The sequence below is a fragment of the Erinaceus europaeus genome, chromosome 11 (genome assembly GCF_950295315.1).
Source record: "Erinaceus europaeus chromosome 11, mEriEur2.1, whole genome shotgun sequence".
NCBI lineage: Eukaryota > Metazoa > Chordata > Mammalia > Eulipotyphla > Erinaceidae > Erinaceus > Erinaceus europaeus.
Window position 1 is genome coordinate 43,947,804 of NC_080172.1, and position 21,784 is coordinate 43,969,587.

The following is a 21,784-nucleotide window of genomic DNA, read 5'->3' on the forward strand; positions in this document are numbered from 1 at the left end:
TATTTTTAAAATAATAAAATAAAACCATCATAAAAATGATCCATCTTGGGAGTCCGGCTGTAGCGCAGCGGGTTAAGCGCAGGTGGCGCAAAGCACAAGGACCGGCATAAGGATCCCAGTTTGAACCCCGGCTCCCCACCTGCAGGGGAGTCGCTTCACAGGCGGTGAAGCAGGTCTGCAGGTGTCTATCTTTCTCTCCTCCTCTCTGTCTTCCCCTCCTCTCTCCATTTCTCTCTGTCCTATCCAACAACAACAACAACAATAATAACCACAACAATAAAACAACAAGGGCAACAAAAGGGAATAAATAAATAAATATAAAAAAATTTAAAAAAATGATCCATCTTAGCACAAGTAGATGTATAATACACATTGTAAGTTTATTTATGATTGACTAATTATAAGTATTTATGACTGATTAATGCAAATCATCAATTTATGAGATTTTTGCCTGAAGCTCAGAGCCTCAGGAATGATTGTTATCCTTTTTATTTGTTTTAATCTTTATTTATTTATTGGGTAGAGGCAGTCAGAAATCGGGAGGTATAGAGGGGATAGAGAGGGAAAGAGACACCTGCAGCATTGCTTTACCACTCACAAAGCTTTCTCCCTGCAGGTGGAGATCAGGACTTGAATCTAGCCCATTGTAACATGTGCACTCAACCAGATGCACCACCACCCAACCTCCTATCCTTTTTCATTTTTAAGACCTATTAATTTACTGATCAAAAGACAGGGGTGAGAAAAAAAACTATCACTGTTGCACATGCCATGCTGGGGATCAAACTCAGAACTTCATGCTGAAAAGTTCCACACTTAATCCACTGTACCACCTCCCAGGCCACAAAGTATTGCTATTCTTAAGCATTATATAGAAAAGTATTCAAAAATCATAAAATAAATAAATAAATAATAAAAGGAGGGAGGCCAGGAAGTTAAGCACTGGTAGTTTACCAGACTTGCATGCTTAAAGCCCCAGTGGTCCCAGGTTTAATCCTGAACATGACAGAGTTAAGTAGTAGTCTGGAGTCAGTCTATCCATCTCTCTCCTCTAAAAATAAAAAAGGGGAGGGGGTAATCAAAGAACGCCTCCGACCCCAAAGAGAAAACCAACCCATCAACTTTCATAATGGAGTCTTCAAACTCCTTCCACTGCTGAGGGGAGGGACCAATATCAATGCAGATTAAATCCCCCTTATACCTTCTAACAACAAAATAGCTACTGGACTCTGCTTCAATCAAGGATCACTAGAAACTGGTATTCCACTCCCAGTCTCTCTCTTCCTTGAATTAACCTGAATTAGCTCTTTGTCACCTATTCCAATGCCACATGTAAGAAATTAGAGGTAAATAAAGCTGAAGCCCTGGGTAGCATTCTCTTCACATAATTTTACTCAGAAGTTTCTTCACCAAACACTCCTATTCCAAGTTTATCAAGCCTATTCATCAGAAGTGACTCTCAGCTTTATGAAATATCAAAGGACTCTTTCAAGGCTTCACTTAAACAATTTAAAAGAATCTTTGTTTATCTCTGCCCAATAACAAGTGAAAACATTTAGGGGCAGGGGTAGACAGGATAATGGTCATGCAAAGAAACTCCTAGCATGCCGGAGAATCCAAAGTTTCAGGTTCAATCCCCAGCACCATCATAAGCCAAAGCTGAGCAGTATTCTGGTTAAAAAAAAAAAGTGAAAACATTTAGTCCTGGGAAATTAGAGATAAAACTATTCTTCAAAAAGTAGCAGCATTGTTATTTTAAGTTGCAGTAATATTCAAAGCATATGTACTACAAACCTCTTATTTAATGTTTGATGACTTTTGTCAATAAGTAAGTCAAATTAGTGATGACATTTCCTATTTCAGCCACTGTATTTAAAATTAGATATCAGTACCCTAACACCTTCATCTCCCTCCTCCAAATACATAACTGTTCACCAAGACCAATTTCTTTTGGGAATGCACATAATCTGTTACTGTATTAAAATCTTGAGTTAAACTAAGAGTAAAGGAAGTAAATTTAATAGAATCTAAAGGCCAGCCTGCATCTGAGCTCAATACAGGGTTAAAGGAAACCATTTCATAAGATCAAGTGAGGAGAAGCAGCAGGAGCAAAGAGAAAAAAAAAAATCAAGTTACATAAAGTCCAATTGTACTCACTGTTTCCTTATTGGGAAGCAGCTCCTTTCTAATTCTGAAGAAGTTCTTGCCGTACTGCCTGAGCCCCTTAACGAAGCGTTTCTGTGATAAAAAGAAACAACAAATGGGATGTTAGAACCCAAAACAAAACAGGATGTCAGCAAAGCAAAGATATCTGCAATCAGCAGAATAACAACCACAAAAGTCTTAGCTAGGGAATATTGACTAACTAGGCTGGGTGAATATTTCAGCAGCACAGCTGGGACCCACTGACCAGGCTGGCCCCCTAAAACCTTCATCAGAACCCCAATTCCAGCACCATACAGGGAAATATGTTTAGAAAGACATTCTGTGTCTGAGGCTAGAAGCAATTTATATCCTCCATGCCACACACAAGACCGTCCACTAAGATACGGGATAAACAATAAATATGCTCCGTCCATCAATAAAACACAAATGCTTTCCATCTGAGAACGAAAGCTTCTCAGAATGTCGAAGGTGGAAAATGGCACCAAACCTGGAGACTTTTCTCCAGATGGAAACCCTTGAGGGTTAAAAGGCCCGTTTCGTTAATCCAAGGAATTCACAAGGAACCCATATCGCAGAAGCCCAACTAGGAGCCCAAATCTCGGCTGGCCTGCCCCGCGATCTCCATCATTAAAAGCCACTTCAAGCCACCCAAAATGACCCATCAGCACCTCTTTCTTCTCTCCGACACCCCTCATATACCCTCAACACCATTTCTTTGGCAGTCGCAGAAAAGCCCCAAGACTAGACAGACTTTCACTTTGTCCCATTCCTCTCGGGCAGTCCCTCCCCACCCCGAAGGGGTCGGGTCTAGCCACCACCCTTAGATCCCACCTGGGGCTCGCAGCCCGCCTCACACGTCCGACCCCCGCAGCACTTCCAGGCAGACCCGCGCAGGCGGCCCCGGCAGCCACAGGTACGTCGGACCAGCGCCCGCCGGGCTCAAGGTCCTGGGCCGCGAGAGGCCGCGCCCGTCACTCGGCTCCAGCTCCACAAAGCGTAGGGCGGAGGCGGCCGCGGGCGGCTCAGCGTGTGACCGCGGCGGGGCCGCGCGGCGTTGGGCGCGGGGGGCGCGGGGCTGGGGCTGGGGCTGGGGCTGGGGCTGGGGCTGGGGCTGGGGCCGCCGCCGCCGCCGCGGCCGCCGCCAGGGGAGGAGGCTGAAGTGAGGCGCGCAGAGCCCGGCGCAGCGGCGACCGCGGCCGGCTGCAAAAGGCGGCCTGGATTGCCATGCCTCTCGCTGGGCCCCAGTGCTCTGGCCCCCGTCTGGGGATCAGTGCCGGCCCGCAACCAGAGCTCCCACCACCGCCCCCGCTCCCACCTCCAGATATGTTTCCTCCCTCCAGGCAGGGAGTAAATCCAACCACGGAAGCTAAGAAACTTCCTACCGCGGCGAGCTAGAGCAGAGGGCACCCGCGGGGATGGGGTCTCCTAGGCCTGCGCCTCCTCTCCAGTCCACTCTCCGCCACCGGGGCAGAGTCAGCAGCAACACCACCACACGCCCACTGCCCTCGGTTGCGAAATGGGGGCTGGCCCTGATGACCCCCACCATCCCTTCCGGCTGGGGTTGTGGGCGGCCGCTCCCGCTTGGCCCAGGCATTTGCCGGCACCTCGCAGGGATCTGCTTCACAAGTAAATCACCGCAGAAGCTTCCCAGGCAATAAATCACCTGCCCACTAGGAGAAGTGAGTCCCTCCCACTCCCCGGGTTTGAGATCAGCCGGGCAAATTATGTGATGAGCCAGACTTGGCTTGCAAGACCAACGTGCAAACCTCCGTTTCTGGAGACTTTGCATTTCCAGATCTCATTGCTTCCTGAGGCACGGCTCATCGTTTTTAATAATAAGTATATACTTCGTATGGAGCAAATATCTATCGAGGTGGATGGCAAAATAGCCCACTTGGATGGATAGTGGGCCTGCCTTGTCGTAGAGAAGCCAGGTTTAAGCCTGTCTAATTGGAAGAAGCGTCAATGCTGTGCTATGGTGTCTTTACCTCTCCCTGACTCAGAATGGCAAATATATATATTAAAATAATAAAGACCTGTCAAGGACCACCTATTTCAGCCACTGTACTTAAATTTAGATAGCAACTCCCCAGCACCCCTCCAAACATAACTCTGTTCCCAAAGACCAATTTCTTGGAAAGAAACTTGGTTCTACTTATATAAGCTCCCTGCCCTCCATCAGCAGGAAAACTACCTTTGTTACTTATCAAAAGTGTCTTTCCAAGGATCAACAAGCTTTGTGCAGAGTTGGGGGGGGGGGAGGGTAATAACAGCCCTTCCCTCAAAGAGTTCCAGTTCACCAGTGGCAGAAAGGTAAACAGACCAATCTCCAGGCACTTAAGAAAAACTCCTTAGAACAAAGGGCAGTGGGTGGGACTTGAAGGAGGAAGCTACTTACTCCTCAGTCTTAAAAGGAAGTTGACAAGGAAGAGCAGGAACTTGCCAGGTAGGCTCCTGCAGGCCTTCAAAGTGAGGAATTAGGAGGAGGCAGGCCATGGCGCAGCAGGTTAAGTGCACGTGGCACAAAGCATTAATGGACGGGCCTAAGGATCCCACCTGAAGGGGAGTCGCTTCTCAAGAGATGAAGCAGGTCCCTCACTGTCTTCCCCTCCTCTCTCCTTTTCTCTCTGTCCTATACAACAACGATCACTACAACAATAAAACAAGGGCAACAAAAGGGAATAAATAAATAAGATAAATATTTTAAAAAGAAGTTTAAAAAAGTGAGGAATTAAGAGCAGAGGGTAGATAGCATAATGGTTGTGCAAACAGACTCTCATGCCTGAGGCTCCAAAAGTCCCAGGTTCAATCTCCCTCACCACCATAGGCCAGAGCAAACCACTAGTGCTCTGGCTAAAAGAAAAAAAAGTGAGGAATTAGCCAGTAAGGGCATACAGAACATTCTGGGAACTGTAAGGAACACAGAGTGTACAATAATTTAACAGCAGTTGAGACTGAAGAGGCAAGAGAGGATCAGGTTGCAGAAAGCCTTTGAGGCCAGGTTATGTGAAACCAATAGAGGAAGAAGGTTGTAACTATTGGCCACTCAATCTCAGCCACTAGCATCATTATTTGTTAAACACTTTTTAGTATTTAGACATTTATTGAGACCCATCACTGGGAGGAATTTTTCTTAAGGTATTCAAGGGTTATTATTAAAATGGATTAGGTTTTAGTAAGATAAGTATGTATGGGGGGGGGGGCTGAGCAGTGGGTGCACCCAGTTGAGCATAAATATTACCAAGGTTCAAGCTCCCAATCCCTTCCTGCAGAGAAGCAATGTCTCTCTCTTCCTCTATCTCCCCATTAAAAAAAAAAAAAAAAAAAAAAAAAAAAACATGAGCAGTGGATTTATATTTCAGGTACTGAGGCCCAATGATAATCCTGGTAGCAATAAAAGTAAAATAAAGGGGTGGGGGAGATAGCATAGTGGTTACGCAAAAGACTTCCATGCCTGAGGCTCCAAGGTCCCCAAATTCAATCCCCCAACCACCATAAACCAGAACTGTACAGTGCTCTGGGGGTGGAGAGGTGTAAGGTGTGAAATAGAAAACAATCTGAGCCTTAATTCAACCAAGCATAAAATTGTGAAGTGCAGCTCCTCTATGCAGCAAGGGGACAAGGGCTAAAGGCAGCCAGGACAGGGAGTCCGGAGGTAGCACAGCAGGTTAAGCACACATGGCAACAAAGCGCAAGGACCAGTTTAAGGAACCCTGTTTAAGCCCCCAGCTCCCCACCTGCAGGGAATCCTTCACAGGCTATCTTTCTCTCCCCCTCTCTGTCTTCCCCTTCTCTCTCCATTTCTCTCTGTCCTATCCAACAGCGACGACATCGATAGCAACAACAATAATAACTACAACAATAAAAAACAGGGGCAACAAAGGGGAATAAATAAATACATTTAAAAAATTTTTTAAAAGGCAGCCAGGACTAAAGTGCTAAAACACCTCTAGCAAGAGGGTGCAATGTAAGCCATATCAGAAAGAATGAACAGCATTTGCCAAGGTGGAGGAAACTGCAAAGTCTCCCCAAGAAAGGATGGAGAATGGGAAATATGGAGAGTCTACACAAAGTTGAAGTAGGTGATCAGCTTTAAGTCAGAATGCCAGATTCATGCAATCTGAATGTGAGGCCAAAAGATACTCCAAAGGTTCAATAAGAGAGGCCAGTTCAATAAAGAAAGCATGTGAGAAAGGATGGAAAAGTGTTCCAGTGTCACCCTTTTGGCCCATTCCAGTGGTGCTAGGCTCAAGGCAAGCCACTGTTCCTCTAGCCTATGGACCCATCTCCACATCCATTTACAAGTCTCTGTGAAGGAAAAACAAACTTAGAACCACACATTCCTTCATGGGTCTTATACTGTTTTGCCTGAAAGCCACTAAAAATAGCTTTATCCTCTTCAGAGTGGTGTTCATATAACTTAGTCCTGAATTCAAGATCTTCAGGATCCTACCTACTTTTCTAAACCAGTACTATCAATACATCCATCCTCTGATCTACCTCTGTCTCCAGATCCTGGAGTATTTTTTATATTCCTTTCTGTAGTCTACCAAAGATACCTCTAATTTACTTCAAATGTCTTCCATTCCAAAACAAAATTTCCAACAATTTCCTATCATGCTTAGCATTTACTTATTTGTGTAAAGCCTGCTGTACCCAGAATCTATATCACACCCTTTGCCTTCCAATAGCACTAGGCAATAGGGGCTCCCAAGTTTTTGATACATAAGTGAAACAAACCCTAAGATGACACAAATTTGGGCTAGAGTGATGAAGGTGGAATCAGACTTAAATGGTGGCATACCTGGGTGAGCACACATTACAATGTGCAAGGACTGGGGTTTGAGCCCCCAATCCCTACCTGCTGAGAGGAAGTTTTGTGGTGAAACATTGCTGCAGGTGTCTCTCTACCCCTTCCTTCCCTCTCAATTTCTGGCTGTTTCTATCTCATAAAAAATAAACAAACAAATGAAAGAGCAAAAAAAAAAAAAGTCATAGGGGGAAGTTGGGTGGTAGCACAGCAGTTTAAGCTCAGGTGGCACAAAGCATAAGGACCATTGTAAGGATCCCGGTTCGAGCCCCCGGCTCCCCACCTGCAGAGGAGTCGCTTCACAGGTGGTGAAGCAGGTTAGCAAGTGTCTATCTTTCTCTCCCCCTCTCTGTCTCCCCCTCCTCTCTCCATTTCTCTCTGTCCTATCCAATAACAACAGCATCAACAATAATAACTACAACAATAAAACAAGGGCAACAAAAGGAAATAAACAAACAAATAAAAAGTCAAAGGACCCATACTGAATTGTGTTAACAGAATAGGCCTGCTTAGCTAATAACACCAAACTCTCCTGAAATCTCTCTACTCAAGGTTTTGATCTGTACTTCTCACCAGACTCTCTCTTGATAAAGTTTACATTTATCTCTTTGCTCAAAATAACACCCAAAATTCTTAATATGATTTCTTTTTAAATTGAGGTAACGTTGGTTTATTACTACTATTTCTTTTTTTTTTTAAAGAATTTATTTATTCATGAGAAAGATAGGAAAGAAAGAACCAGACATCAATCTGGTACATGTGCTGCCAGGGATTGAATTCAGAACCTCATGGTTGAGAGTCCAATGCTTTATCCACTGTGCCACCTCCTGGACCACATTACTACTTCCTTTCCTTTCCTTTCCTTTCCTTTCCTTTCCTTTCCTTTCCTTTCCTTTCCTTTCCTTTCCTTTCCCCTTTCCCCTTTCCCCTTTCCCCTTTCCCCTTTCCCCTTTCCCCTTTCCCCTTTCCCCTTTCCCCTTTCCCCTTTCCCCTTTCCTTTCTTTCTTTCCTACTCTTCCTTCCTTCCTTCCTTCCTTTACCTTTTATTTATAAAAAGGAAACACTGACAAAAACCATAAGATAAGAGGGGTACAACTCCACACAATTACCACCACCAGAACTCCGTATCCCATTCCCTTCCCTGATAAGCTTTCCTGTTCTTTATCCCTCTGGGAATATGGATCCAGGGTCATTATGGGGTGCAGAAGGTGAAAAATCTGGGTTCTGTAATTGCTTCCCCGCTGATGATGGGTGTTGAAATCTATAGTCCAAGTCCATTGGGGACAGTTGCTTGAGTATTTCATATAAACTGCTCAAACTACCTTTCAGAAATAATGTGACACCTGGTAGTGAACACAGACCACTTCTGTCAGTGTATATCAATGACTATGCCGGGATGCATTGGATCGACCTTCTCGTGGTGCATCCCGTGAGTACCCATTCATTGGGGAAACTGATGATCCTTCCTAGCCGACTGAATCCACATGGATCCCAGTCACTTTCAAAGCCAGCAACAAGCAGCTTCTGACAGCTTTCAACCTGACGCTGTTGACTGGCTACGGAAGAAGGGCAAACGCTAGAAGAAGAAAATGACTATGCCATCAAGTATAAAGTTTCACTGGTCTCACTTAAAAGGAGAAGGAGGAGGAGAAGGAAGGAAGGAAGTAAAACTTCATGTGGCCTGTACTGTTACTTCTCTATGGAAAGCCACAAGGCCTCAAAACTGGCAAAACATCTGCTTCTCAAGAGAACAGCCTTTACTTGTGGTTTACCAGAAATGTAGAGTAGCCTTTAAAATCGAAACAAAGCCAACCCACTCCAAGCAGTCAACTATTAGAATAGGTCAATGTGTTAAATAGGTTTAAGACAATCATTTCCTTTCCTTCTATTCATCTCTCCTCAAATGAAGACCTTTAAAGTTTTAAGACTTTAACTTAAAAATTAATACTATCAATTTACATATAGAAAAAGAATATAGGCAACAAGGGCAACAAAAGGGAATAAATAAAATAAATATTAAAAAAAAGAAAAAAAAAAAGGATTACTTTAAAAAAAAATAAGAAAGAAAAAGAATATAGGGACCAGGTGGTGGTACACCTGGTTAAATGCACACATTGCAGTGCACAGGAACCCAGGTTCAAGCCCCTGGTCCCCACATGCAGGGGGAAAGCTTTACAAGGGGTGAAGCAGGGCTACAGGTGTCTCTCTGTCTCTTTCCCTTTCTATCTTCCCTTTCCTTCTCAATTTCTCTCGATCTCTATCCAATAATAAATAAAAATAAAAACAATTTGTTAAAAAAAGAATATAAACTTTTTAAAGGATTCTTCTAATAGTTTATTTATTTTGGATAGAGAGAGAAAAATTGAAGGGGAAGGGAGGATAGAGGGAGAGTGGTCTGAGAGGTAGTGCAGTGGATAAAGCATTGGACACTCAAGCATGAGGTCCTGAGTTCAATCCCAAAGAGCACATGTACCAGGGTGATGTCTGGTTCTATCTCTCTCTCAGTCTCTCTCAATAATAAATTATTATTATTAATAAGTGCTTATCTCATTAATGAGTCTTTCTCATTAATAAATAAATAAAATCTTAAGAGAGAGACCTGCAGCATTAGTCACCGCTCGTGAAGCTTCCCCACCTGGAGGTGGGGACCAGGGTCTTGAACCTGGGTCTACACTGTAACATGTGTGCTTAACCAGGTATGCCACTGCCAATTCCCTGCACTATAAGCTTTCAAGTTCAAGATCTAATAGTTGAGCTGAAACCCAGCATTAATTTTGACTGATAGTCAAAGTCTCATGAACTCTATCTGTCCATTAGCATTTTTTCTTTTCCCTGACAGTGTATAATGTTAGGATGCCAACAGAGAAGAGGAATAAGGCAGTCATTCTGGTTTGGACACTGCCTAGTTCTAAACAGCCCTGTTTTTTATGATACACAGACTAATAATCATGCTAGTCTCTGACATATGATAGCTTTGGCTGGGGTCTAAGTCCTTATTTCTCTGGCATTGTCTGTTTCAAATTAGTTTGATTCTATGTTCGTTGAAGGTACAGAACAAATCTTTTTTTATATTTATTTATTCCCTTTTGTTGCCCTTGTTGTTTTATTGTTGTAGTTATTGTTGTTGTTGTTATCAGTGTCATTGTTGTTGGATAGGAGAGAGAAATAGAGGAGGGGAAGACAGAGATGGGAAGAGAGAGCTACATAACTTGCTGCGTTACCGCCCAACTTCCACAAATCTTTTTTTTTATTTCTGAATCTCCACAGACAGATAAGATCTAAATATAAACATGAATTAATCTATGACAAAATAAAAATAGATAAAAATCTATAGCTTTTTGCAACTCTGCTAGCTTTTTTGCTTCAGTTGTTATTTATTGAAATATATTTTGATACAAAAATCTGTTTGGTGCTAGAGAGATAGCATATTGTCTATGCAAAAGACTTTTATTCCTGAGGAACCAAAGGCTCACTCTCTTACACACACACACACACACACACACACTCTATTTTTCAATATCTTTGTGAATTTAAAGTGTATAATATGTTCATTTGAGGGGGCTGGGCAGTGGTATACCTAGTAGAGGGCACATATTACCACACCCAAGAACCTGAGTTCAAGCCCCTGGATGGGTGAGGAATGCCCCCTGGGGGGTGAGGAAGCTTCATGTTACCATACCCAAGAACCTGAGTTTAAGCCCCTGGATGGTCCCTGCGGGGTGAGGAAGCTTCATTAGTGGTAAAGCAGTGCTGCAGGTTACTTCCTTCTTCATTCTCTCTGCCTCCCCTTCCCTCTCAGTTTCTCTCTATGTCTGTATTCAAAAAAATAAATATGTAAAATAAAATAATTTTAATAAGCACAGGTGGCACAAAGCACAAGGGCCAGTATAAGGATCCCAGTTTGAGCCCCTGGCTCCCCACCTGCAGGGGAGTCGTTTCACAAGTGGTGAAGCAGGTCTGCAGGTGTCTATCTTTCTCTCCTCCTCTCTCCATTTCTCTCTGTCCTATCCAGCAATGAAAACATCAATACCAAAAACAATAATAACTACAACAATAAAACATGGGCAGCAAAAGGGAATACATATTTTAAAAAGAATTTTAATGTTAATCTAGGACACTGATATATTGTACTGGGCTGTCAGAAAAATTATGAAGCATTTTGCATAGAAAAAAATGTCATGACTTTTCTGATAACAATATGATTGTCATTGTAGTGATAATTGTTACCTCTATCACATTACATGACTGTGCCCCAGGCTTTAAATAAAGTCCTATAGTTTTCCAGTACTGAGCTGATATTTTGTATCACCATCAGAAGTTATCATACTGGGGGGAGGGGTAAAGACAGCATAGTGGTTATGCAAAGAGTCTCTCATGCCTGAGGCTTTAAAGTTCCAGGTTCAATTACCCTATACCACCATAAGCCAGAGCTGAGCAGTGCTCTGGTAAAGCAAAAAAATAAACAAATAAATAAATAAAAGCTATCATACCTACCTGTAAGTTCCTGGTAGAGAACACAACCCTTGGCTATAAAAATGGTGAGTTGTCTGAATACAGTACTATTAAACTTATATATATGTTTGTTTAAGAGTGGTCTTAGAAATTAAACAGAAAAAAAAAAATTAAACAGAAGGGTGATGGTACATGTAGCTGAGCATACACATCATGATGCACAAGGACCAGGGTTCCAACCTCTGCTCCCCACTTGCAGGGGGGATGGCTTCACAAGTGGTGAAGCAGGTCTGCAGGTGTCTTTCTCGAAGATTTTATTTATTAATGAGAAAAACAGGAGGAGAGAAAGAACCAGACATCACTCTGGTACATGGACCGCTGGGGAATGAACTCAGGACCACATGCTTGAAAGTGTAATACTTTATTTATTTATTTATTGCCTCCAGGGTTATTGATGGGGCTCAGTGCCTGCACCATGAATCCACGGCTCCTGAAAGCCATTTTTCCCCCTTTTTTTGCCCTTGTTGTTGTAGTCTTGTGGTTGTTATTGTTGTTGTTGATGTCATTCGTTGTTGGATAAGACAGAGAGAAATGGAGGGAGGAGGGGAACACAGAGAGGGGGAGAGAAAGATAGACACCTGCAGACCTGCTTCACCGCCTGTGAAGTGACTTTCCTGCAGGTGGGGACCTGGGGGCTCGAACAGGGATCCTTACACTGGTCCTCGTGCTTTGCACCACGTGCGCTTAACCCGCTGCACTATCGCCTGACGACAATATTTTATTTATTAATTTAAAAAATGTATTTATTTATTTACTTTTTGTTGCCCTTGTTTTTATTATTATTGTAGTTATTATTGTTGTTGTTATTGATGTCATCGTTGGACAGAACAGAGAGAAATGGAGAGAGGAGGGGAAGACAGAGAGGGGAGAGAAAGATAGACACCTGCAGACCTGCTTCACCGCCTGTGAAGCGACTCCCCTGCAGGTGGGGAGCCGGGGGCTCGAACCGGGATCCTCATGCCAGTCTTTGAGCTTTGCGCCACGTGCGCTTAACCCACTGCGCTACCGCCCGACTCCCTACTTACTAATTTTTACCAGAGTAATGTTCAGTTCTGGCTTATGGTGGTGTGGGGGATTGAACCTGGGACTTTGGAGTCTCAGGCTCAAGAGTCTCTTTGCATAACCATTATGCTATCTACCCCTGCCCTGTAATACTTTATTTACTGTGCCAGCTCCTAGAACATTCTCTCTCCCTATCTCCCCCTCCTCTCTCAATTTCTCTTTGTCCTATCAAATAAAATATTTTCTAAAAAGGGAAAAAGAAAAAGAAAGAGCAGAAAGAAAGAAAGGAAGGAAGGCAGGAGGGATAGACAGAGAGGGGAAAAATGTCCACCAAGAGCAGTGGATTTGTACTATCAGCTTCAAGCCCCAGTTACAACCCTGGTGGCAATAAAACTTAAAAATGAGGAACCAGGTGGTGGATCATGGGGTTAAATACACATAGTATGAAGCCCAAGGATCCCGGTTGGAGCTCCCAACTCCCCAGGTACAGGGGGGTCGCTTAGCAATCATTGAAGCAGGTCTACAGGTGTCTTTCTCTCCCCCCTTCTCTATCTTCCCCACCTCTCAGTTTCTCTCTGTCCTCTCCAATAACAACAATAATAATAGCAAAAAACAAAATCAACAACAATGGAAAAAAGATGGTCACCAGGAACAGTGGATTCATAGTGCCGGCACCCAGCACCAGCAATAACCCTGGAGGCAAAAAAAAAAAAATCAGGTGGGGGTAGATAGCATAATGGTTATGCAGAGATTCTCATGCCTGATGCTCCAAAGTCCAGGGTTCAATCCCCCATACCACCATAATTCAGAGCTAAGCAGTACTCTGGGAAAAAACAAAAGGGGCTGGGGAGACAACATAATAGTTATGCAAAAGCCTTTCAAGTCTGAGGCTTTGAGGTCCCAAGTTCAATCCTCAGCACCACCATAAGCCAGAACTGAGCAGTGTTCTGGTGTGTGTGTCTGTGTCTGTGTCTGTGTCTGTATCTATCTGCCTGCCTGCCTGCCTGCCTACCTATCTATCTATCTACTCTTTCTTATTAAAATAAAATAAATAGGGGGCTGGGTGGTGATGCAGCAGGTTAAGCACACATGGTATTAAGTACAAGGACTGGTGTGAGGATCCGGGTTCAAGCCCCAGGCTTCCCACCTGCAGGGGGGTTGCTTCACAAGTGGTGAAGCAGGTCTGCAGGCATCTCTCTTTCTCTCCCCTTCTCGGTCTTCTCCTCCTCTCTCAATTTCTCTCTGTCCTGTCCAACAACAATGACAGCAATGACAACAATAATAACAACAAACATGATAAACAACAAGGGCAACAAAGGGAACAAATAAATAAAAATATATTTTTCAATTTTATTTATTTACTGGATAAAGACAGTCAGAAATTGAGAGGGAAGGGGATGATAGTGAGAGAGAGAGAGGGCCAGGCGATGGTACAGCTGGTTAAGTGTACACATTACAGAGCACAAGGACCCGGGTTCAAGTCCCTGCAGGGGGAAAGCTTCACGAATGGTGAAGCAGTGCTGCAGATGTCTCTCTCTTACTCTCTGTCTCCCCATCCTCTCTTGATTTCTCTCTGTTTCTATCCAATAATAAATAAATATAAAGAAAAAATCTTGGGGTGGGGTAGATAGCATAATGGTTATACAAAGAGACTCATGCCTGAGGCTCCAAAGTCCCAGGTTCTATCACCTGCACCACCATAAGCCAGAGCTGAGCAGTGTTCTGGTTAAAAAAAAGAAATCTTTAAAAAAAATGGGGAGACACCTGCAGCACTCCTTCACCACTCAAAACTTTCCCCCTTCAGGCTGGGACTAGGGGCTCAAACCCAGGCCCTAGAACACTGTAAAATGTGGGCTCAACCAGGTTTGCCACCATTTAGCCCCAATAAAAATATTTTTAAATTTATTTATTATTATTATTATTTAAAAAAACATTTTTTAATCTTTATTTATTTTGGACAGAGACAGAGAGAAATTATGAGGGGAGGTGGATATAGTGCAGAAGAGAGACAGTGAGACACCTGCAGACCTACTTCATCACTCCTGATGCTTTCCCCCTGCAGGTGGGGACCAGGGGCTTGAACCCAGATCCTTGTGCACTGTAATGTGTGCACTTAAGCAGGTACGCCACCGCCTGGCCCCCATTTATTATTATTATTATTATCTTTATTTAATAGAGACAGCTAGAAATTGAGAGGGTGGGGAAATAGGGAGAGAGACAGAGAGAGAGACTGAGACCTGCAGCACTGCTTCACCACTCACAGTTTTCCTCCTACAAGGGGGTGGGGCAGTTCAAACCCAGGTCTTTGTGCTTCTAACATGCACTCACCAGGTATGCCACAACCTACAGGTGGTAAAGCAAGTCTGCAGGTGTTTAGATTTTTATTTGAAAAATAAAAAGATGGCGGCCCGGCTGTTGTGCATCAGGTTAAGTGCACATGGTGCAAAGTGCAAGGACCCATGTAAGGATCCCAGTTCAAGCCCCTGGCTTTCCACCTGCAAGAGGCCACTTCACAGGCAGTGAAGCAAGTCTGCATTTGTCTATCTTTCTCTCCCCCTGTCTTCCCCATCTCTCTCAATTTCTCTGTCCTATTCAACAACAATGACAGCAATAACAATAATAACAACAACGATAAACAACAAGGGCAACAAAAGGGAAAAAAATAGCCTCCAGGAGCAGTGGATTGATTGGTAGTGCAGGCACTAAGCCCCAGCAGCGATAACCCTGGAGGCAAAATAATGATAATAATAATAATAACAACAACAATATATATATATTGCTTTACATATGAGAGAGTTTTGTGTGAGGCAGAGAGAAGGAAGAGAAACCAAAGCACCACTCTGGTACCTACCCAGGATCAAACCAGGAACATCAAATCATCTCCCTAATTAGAATATAAAATCTTTTCACATGATGAATGTGTTCAAAAGTTTCTCCTGCCATTGCAAAGCATGTCCTAGGCTAGTCCCTCAAGCCCTGTGTCTAGGCAATGTCTGCCTTACTGGCCTACCCAGACACTGGTGCTCTCCACCCCTGGGATGGCTGGGTTATCTGAGGATAAGCAGCTTCACTGTTAAGTGTTATGATGTGAAGAGCAATACAGCAATAAAAATAGCTAAGACTGAGTAGTACTACATCACACCAACATAGTCTCAAGGGATATATACACATTAACTTATACCACCTTATTAAGGCAGGGACTAGTAAGATCTCCAATTTATGGATGGGAAAATTAACCATATATTATCAAATCTTCAAGCCAGGGTTGGCAGGTCAAGGGTGACCAAAGAAATTATCATAAATCAATCAGGGAGTCTCATGGATGAAGTACTGTATGGCCTAAGAATGGAGTCAAGAATGGAGTCTAGGACAGGATGCAAATCAAGGGAGCCTTGGACATACATGCCTGTATTTGCTAAAAATCTAGATTTGAACAAGTAAAGGCTATATTTATCTGGCCTAATTTATTACTGTCCAATTTGCTCCTCTTTTTATTTTATTGTATTTATTTTGGATAGAGACAGAGAGAAGTTGAGAGGGTAGGAGAAAATTGAGAGGAAGTGAGAGACACCTGTAAAACTGTTTCACCACTTATGAAGCTTTCCCCCCTGCAGGTGGGACCAAGGTGGGTAAGCTCAAGCTGGTACACCACCACCTGGCCCCTTCAACTTACTTCTCTTAAATTGACCAGAAAATACCTGTCCTAAGTATCTTTTTAAGAAATGTTTATTAATGAGAGGGATAGGAGGAGAAAGAGGAGGAGCAAGAGGAGGAAATAGGCACTGGGTAGTGGAACATCCGGTTGGGCGTATATGTTGCAATGCTCAAGGACCTGGGTTCGAGTACCCAGTTCCCCCATCTGCAAAGGGAAAGCTTTGTGAGTGAAGCAGTGGTGCAGGTGTCTGTCTCTCTCCCTTCTCTATCACCCCCTTCCCTCTTTATTTCTGGATGTCTTTATCCAATAAACAAAGATTATTAAAAAAAAAAAAAAGATGGTGTGTTGCACCAAAGTAAAAGACTCTTGGGGTGAGTCGAGGGAGAGTTCAGGTCCTGGAACAGGATGGCAGAGAACCTAGTGAGGTTTGTATTGTTATGTGGAAAACAGAAATGTTATGCATGTATAAACTACTGTATTTGTTGTTGACTGTAAAACATTAATCCCCCAATAAAGAAAAAAAAAGATCAACTCACCAAGAAATTGCCATGTAAAATAAATAAATAAATAAATAAATAAATAAATAAATAAGGAACTAGACATCACTCTGCTACATGTGCTGCTGGGGATCAAACTCAGGACCCATGGTTAAGAGTCTAATGCTTTATCCACTGTGCCTCCTCCTGGACCACTGCCTAAGTGTCTTAAAAAAAAAGTTTCTGGGGGCAGAAACATAGTGCGTAGCTTTGCCATGTGTGTAACCCAGATAAATCCAACCCCCACCACATTGAAGGAAGCTTTGGTGCTGTGGTTTCTTTCACTCTGAGAGGAAGAAAAAAAAAAAGGCTGCATGTTAAACTGGGTATCACACAGAAGAGCATGATGCTAGGAGTAAAACCTTCAAAGAATAATGTGTGCTTATCTTTCTCATCTGCATGTGAAATTCCCAACATGGCTCATCTCAAGTGCTAGATCTGACCTGTGTCTGCGGCAGAGAAGCAGGGAGAAAGAGACTAAACTACAAAAGTGGCTAAAAAATAACTCTGCATTAACCCCTGACTGAGAGCTCTCAAAATTAACTCCCTCTGGTGAATTTTAACTAGTGCATCAGAGTCAGAAACTCACCAGGACTTCTGAGAAGTGACTTCTACTCAGTTTTCTTACATAACTGTTTGGAAAACACTGTAGGTATTAAAATGATTCCCACTGAGAAAATAACTCCTTCTGTTCTACCCTGTTTTCTGCACAAATCTTGTGTTAATAACTTACCAGTCCTCAAGGGACTGGAGAACAGACAGACATGCTAGAATGCAAACCATGGTTCCCCCCAATTGCAGTGCAATGTGTAAGCTCCTAAATCAAGCAGGGAACAAGGAAACTATGCCTCCTATTTTTATGAAGGTCTAGAGCAGAAGTAACTAAAAGAATGTGTCTGTGGTCCTGGAGGTGGTGCAGTGGATAAAACACTGGATTCTCCAGCATGATGTCCTGAGTTCAATCCCCAACAGCATATGTCTCAGAGTAATGTCTGGTTCTCCCTATACTCCTATCTTTCTCATTAATAAAATATTCTTTAAAATGTGACCTAGGGGACTTGGTGGTAGTGTAGGGGTTAAGTGCACATGGCTCAAAGTGCAAAGACCGGCGTAAGGATGCCAGTTCTAACCCCTGCTCCCCACTGGCAGGGGTCACTTCACAAGCAGTAAAGCAGGTCTGCAGGTTTCTCTCCCTCTCTCTGTCTTCCCCTCCTCTCTCGATTTCTCAGTCCTATCCAACAACAACAGTAGCAATAACAACAATAACAACAGCAACGAGGGCAACAAAATGGGGAAAATGGCCTCCAGGAGCAGTGGTTTCGCAGTGCAGGCACCGAGCCCCAGTGATAACCCTGGAAGCAAAAAAAAAAAAAAGACCTAGATGTCAGTACAGGCGCAGAGTGATAAAAGAAAATAACAGTTTAAAGCAGATAAAATAAAAAGCCTTTACAGGACCAGTAAGAGAGTTCACTTGGATAGTGCGCTGCTTTGCCTTGTGAGAAACCAACACATATTAGAGTTTGGCCACTGCAATGTAGATTTTTTTTTTTTGCCACCAGGTTTACCTAGGTGCTCAGTGCCTATGTTATGAATCCACTTCTCCCAGCAGCCATTTTTGTTTTCTTTCTATTTTTATTTAACAGGACAGAGAGAAATTGAGAGGGGAGAGAAAGATAGACACCTGCAGTCCTGCTTCACCACTCATGAAGCATTCACCCCACAGGTGGGGAGCAGGGGCTCAAATTAAGGTCTTTGCACATGGTGATATGTATGCTTAACCAGGTATGCCAACTTCCAGCCTCCCAATGTAGATCTCAAGACTGAAGGAAGCTTCAGTGCTTTCTTTGCCTCTCTGTCTCTATTTATTTATTTGTTTGTTTGTTTGTTTATTTTATTTTACCAGAGCACTACTCAACTCTGGCTTGTAGTGGTATGGGGGGTTGAACCTGGGACTTTGGAGCCTTGGGCATGACAGTTTCTTTCTTTTTTATATATAATTTTTTATTTTGTTTACTAGAAACAGCCAGAAATCAAGAGAGAACGAGGTGATAGAGAAGGAGAGTGGCAGAGAGACACCTGCAACACTACTTCACCACTTGCAAAGCTTTCCCCCTGCAGATGGGGACCAGGGACTTGAACCCAGGTCCTTGTGCACTGCAATGCGTGCGCTCAACCAGGTGCGCCACCCAGGCATGAAGGTTTCTTTGCATAACCATTATGCTATCTACCCGTGCCCCTCTGTCTCTAACTATATACACATACAGGATCCAGGTGGTGGAACACCCAATTGAGCACATACTTTTCCCTATACACGAACCTTAGATCAAGCCCCCACTTCCCACCTGCAGGGGGGAAGCTCATAAGTGGTAAAGCAGATCTTCAGGTGTTTATCTTTCTCTCTCCCTCTCTATTTGCTGCTCCCTTTTCAATTCCACTCTGTCCTATCAAATAAAATGGGGGGAGGGTAGAAAAAAATGTCTGGGGGCTGAGTGATGGAGCACCTGGTTGAGCACACAAATTACAGTGCACAAGACCTGGGTTTGAGCCCCCAGTCCCCACTTGTAGGGGGAAATCTTCACAAGTGGTGAAGCAGTGCTGCAGGTGTCTCTCTGTCTCTTTCTCCCCACTCCCCTCGATTTCTGTCTCTACCCAAATAAGTAAATAAATAAATAAAATATTTTTTAAAAAAGAAAGAAAAAATGTCTGCTAGGAGTTGGAGAGTCACAGTGCCAGCACAGAGCCCCAGCAATAACCTTGGTAGCAATTAAAAAATAATAATAAAGGGGGACAGGCAGTAGTGCACAGGATTAAGAACACATAATGCCAAGGACCCACGCAAAGATCCTGCTTTGATCCCCTGGTTTGAGCAAGTTAGACAACAATTAAAAAAAAAAAGCAATTAAAAAAAAAAAAGAACATATTGGCTAGTTTAAAAAAATTTTTAAATTTATTTATTTTTCCCTTTTGTTGCCCTTGTTTTTTCTTTATTTTATTTTATTTATTTATTCCCTTTTTGTTACCCTTGTTGTTTTTTATTGTTGTTGTAGTTATTGTTGTTATTGAAGTGGTTGTTATTAGATAGGACAGAGAGAAATGGAGAGAAGAGGGGAAGACAGAGAAGGGGAGATAAAGATAGACACCTGCAGACCTGCTTCACCGCTTGTAAAGCGACTCCCCTGCAGGTGGGGAGCCGGTGCTTGAACCGGCATCCTTACACCAGTCCTTGCACTTTGCGACACCTGTGCTTAACCCACTGCGCTACCGCCTGACTCCCTCTTTTTTTTCTTTTGTTTCTTGCTGGGAAATTGTGCAAATGCCTTCACATCTGCCATGTTTTCCCCTCAGGCTACTAGTTCCCGTGAGAGTTGGGACATTCTGGGAGTGCCTGTTCCACCATGTTATGCCCTCAGGACATTGTCTATATCCCCACGATATCCTGGAGTGCTTTGGTCACTCCTCCCCCCTCCCATTCTCACGAGAGTTATCATCCTATCCTGGAGTGCTATGGTTACTCCTCCCCCTTCCCATTCTCATGAAAGCTACTCCTATAAAAACCCTTCGTTTTCCGCACCTCGCTCTCTTGCCAGCGCTCCACTCCAGTGTTCAGACGCAGGAAAGGTTACTGCGTGAGGCGGCCATTTTCGCTACCTTCACATGGCCCAACCTGCTTCTCTAGCACCCAACTCTGAGGTGCCAGCGCAAATAAAGATTTGTCTTCCTCTTCGCTCCGGACACCCTCTCTTCTCTACGGCCCGCACACAACAACATCTGGCGCTCAACGTGTCCCGCACTCACGCCCAGCCTGAGGTCCAGAAAAGCCGCCTAGACACAGGTCAGTGGCATCCGCCCGCCTCTGTGGTCCTGCGTTTCCCTCCACCATGGGATTTTTTCCGTTTTATGAGGAGGTGTCCCAGACATTCTATCCTTCTCTCCAGGGACAGGCTTTCGATCTCAGAGACGCTTTAATTTTCGCTACACTGTGGGTTCTCATGGCTATATTTATTATTTTCAGGATATGTACAAGGCCTCCTGCCAAAAGGTTAAGTGACCTTGAGGCTGAGATACGAGAGTTAAAAGATATTTTTTCAGCATTTAAGGACCTTGAACCATTTGCAGTCCACCCCGAGAGCTCCGTCCCCGTAGATAAGTGTTCAGTTTCCCCTGCCACTACAGCAGTTTCCACGGCACCTTCCACTTCCGTAGATCTCTCCCCAGTGTCATCAGACCAAATCCACACCTTCCCGGTAAATGTGGCCCCTTCTAAACAAAACCCTCAGCTGTGGCAGCCATACTCTATAGATTTCTGAGCACTCAGGCAAGCAGCCAGGGAGGACAGTTTGCACGCTCCATGGACCAAGTCCATTTTAAGGAGTTTTTACCACCATCTTAACATGCCCCAAGATTGGAAAGATCTGGCTCGTGCTGCACTCCCAGACCCTCTCTACCTACAGTGGAAGGCATGCTTCCGCGATGAGTGCTCTAGACAGTTGCAGGAATATAGTAACAAACAGGTAGAATGGGATTCTGATGCTTTGTTTGGAGAAGGAGCTTATGAATCTGGAGCTCAGCAGGCAGAAGCCAGGTTTCCAACCGGTTATTTTGAACAGGTATGCATCTGCGCAACACAAGCATGGGAAAGGGTGACCCCACCCGATGTAGATTCGTCAGTTCCCATTAACTCTCTTCGCCAAGGCACTGATGAATCATTAGCGAGCTTCATCTCAAGGGTGAAGACAAGCTTAGAGAGAAAGTTTTATAATCCTGACGTCCGCTCACTACTCCTGCGCTCTATTGTCTGGGAAGGCATGATACCACAACTCCGTCAGGCATGCAGATAAAATCCAGATAATTGGATTTTAGCGACACAGGAACTTACATCAGGGAATTATGGGGCACCCGCTACAACACAGTTTTATGCAGTTACCCCACGTAATCAAAACGGGGCCTGCTTTCAGTGTGGTCGCCAAGGACATTGGCGTAACCAATGTCCTGATAAGCTGCGACCACACCTCCAGTCAGGGAAACCCCGCCTCCAGTTAGAGCGACCACGTCTCTAGTCAGAGCAACCCCGCTTTCAGTCAGGGAGCCAGAGGCCACGTACTG

General features: G+C 43.8%; 1 protein-coding gene and 1 long non-coding RNA gene across 9 annotated transcripts in view; one reads left to right on the top strand and one right to left on the bottom strand.

The window, feature by feature from the left end:
- The window catches only part of LOC132541330 (uncharacterized), a 42,440-nt gene extending 42,114 nt beyond the window's left edge, over positions 1 to 326 (top strand). Inside the window, exon 2 of the long non-coding RNA XR_009552502.1 lies at positions 120 to 326. This is a non-coding gene — a long non-coding RNA (uncharacterized LOC132541330). The remainder of the gene's footprint in view (positions 1 to 119) is intronic.
- The window catches only part of RERE (arginine-glutamic acid dipeptide repeats), a 523,083-nt gene that overhangs the window by 77,223 nt on the left and 424,076 nt on the right, over positions 1 to 21,784 (bottom strand). For all 8 annotated transcript variants that reach the window (XM_060201410.1, XM_060201416.1, XM_060201414.1 and 5 more), the window contains one exon: positions 2,158 to 2,238. In XM_060201410.1, the coding sequence (XP_060057393.1) occupies positions 2,158 to 2,238 (81 nt within the window). The remainder of the gene's footprint in view (positions 1 to 2,157; positions 2,239 to 21,784) is intronic.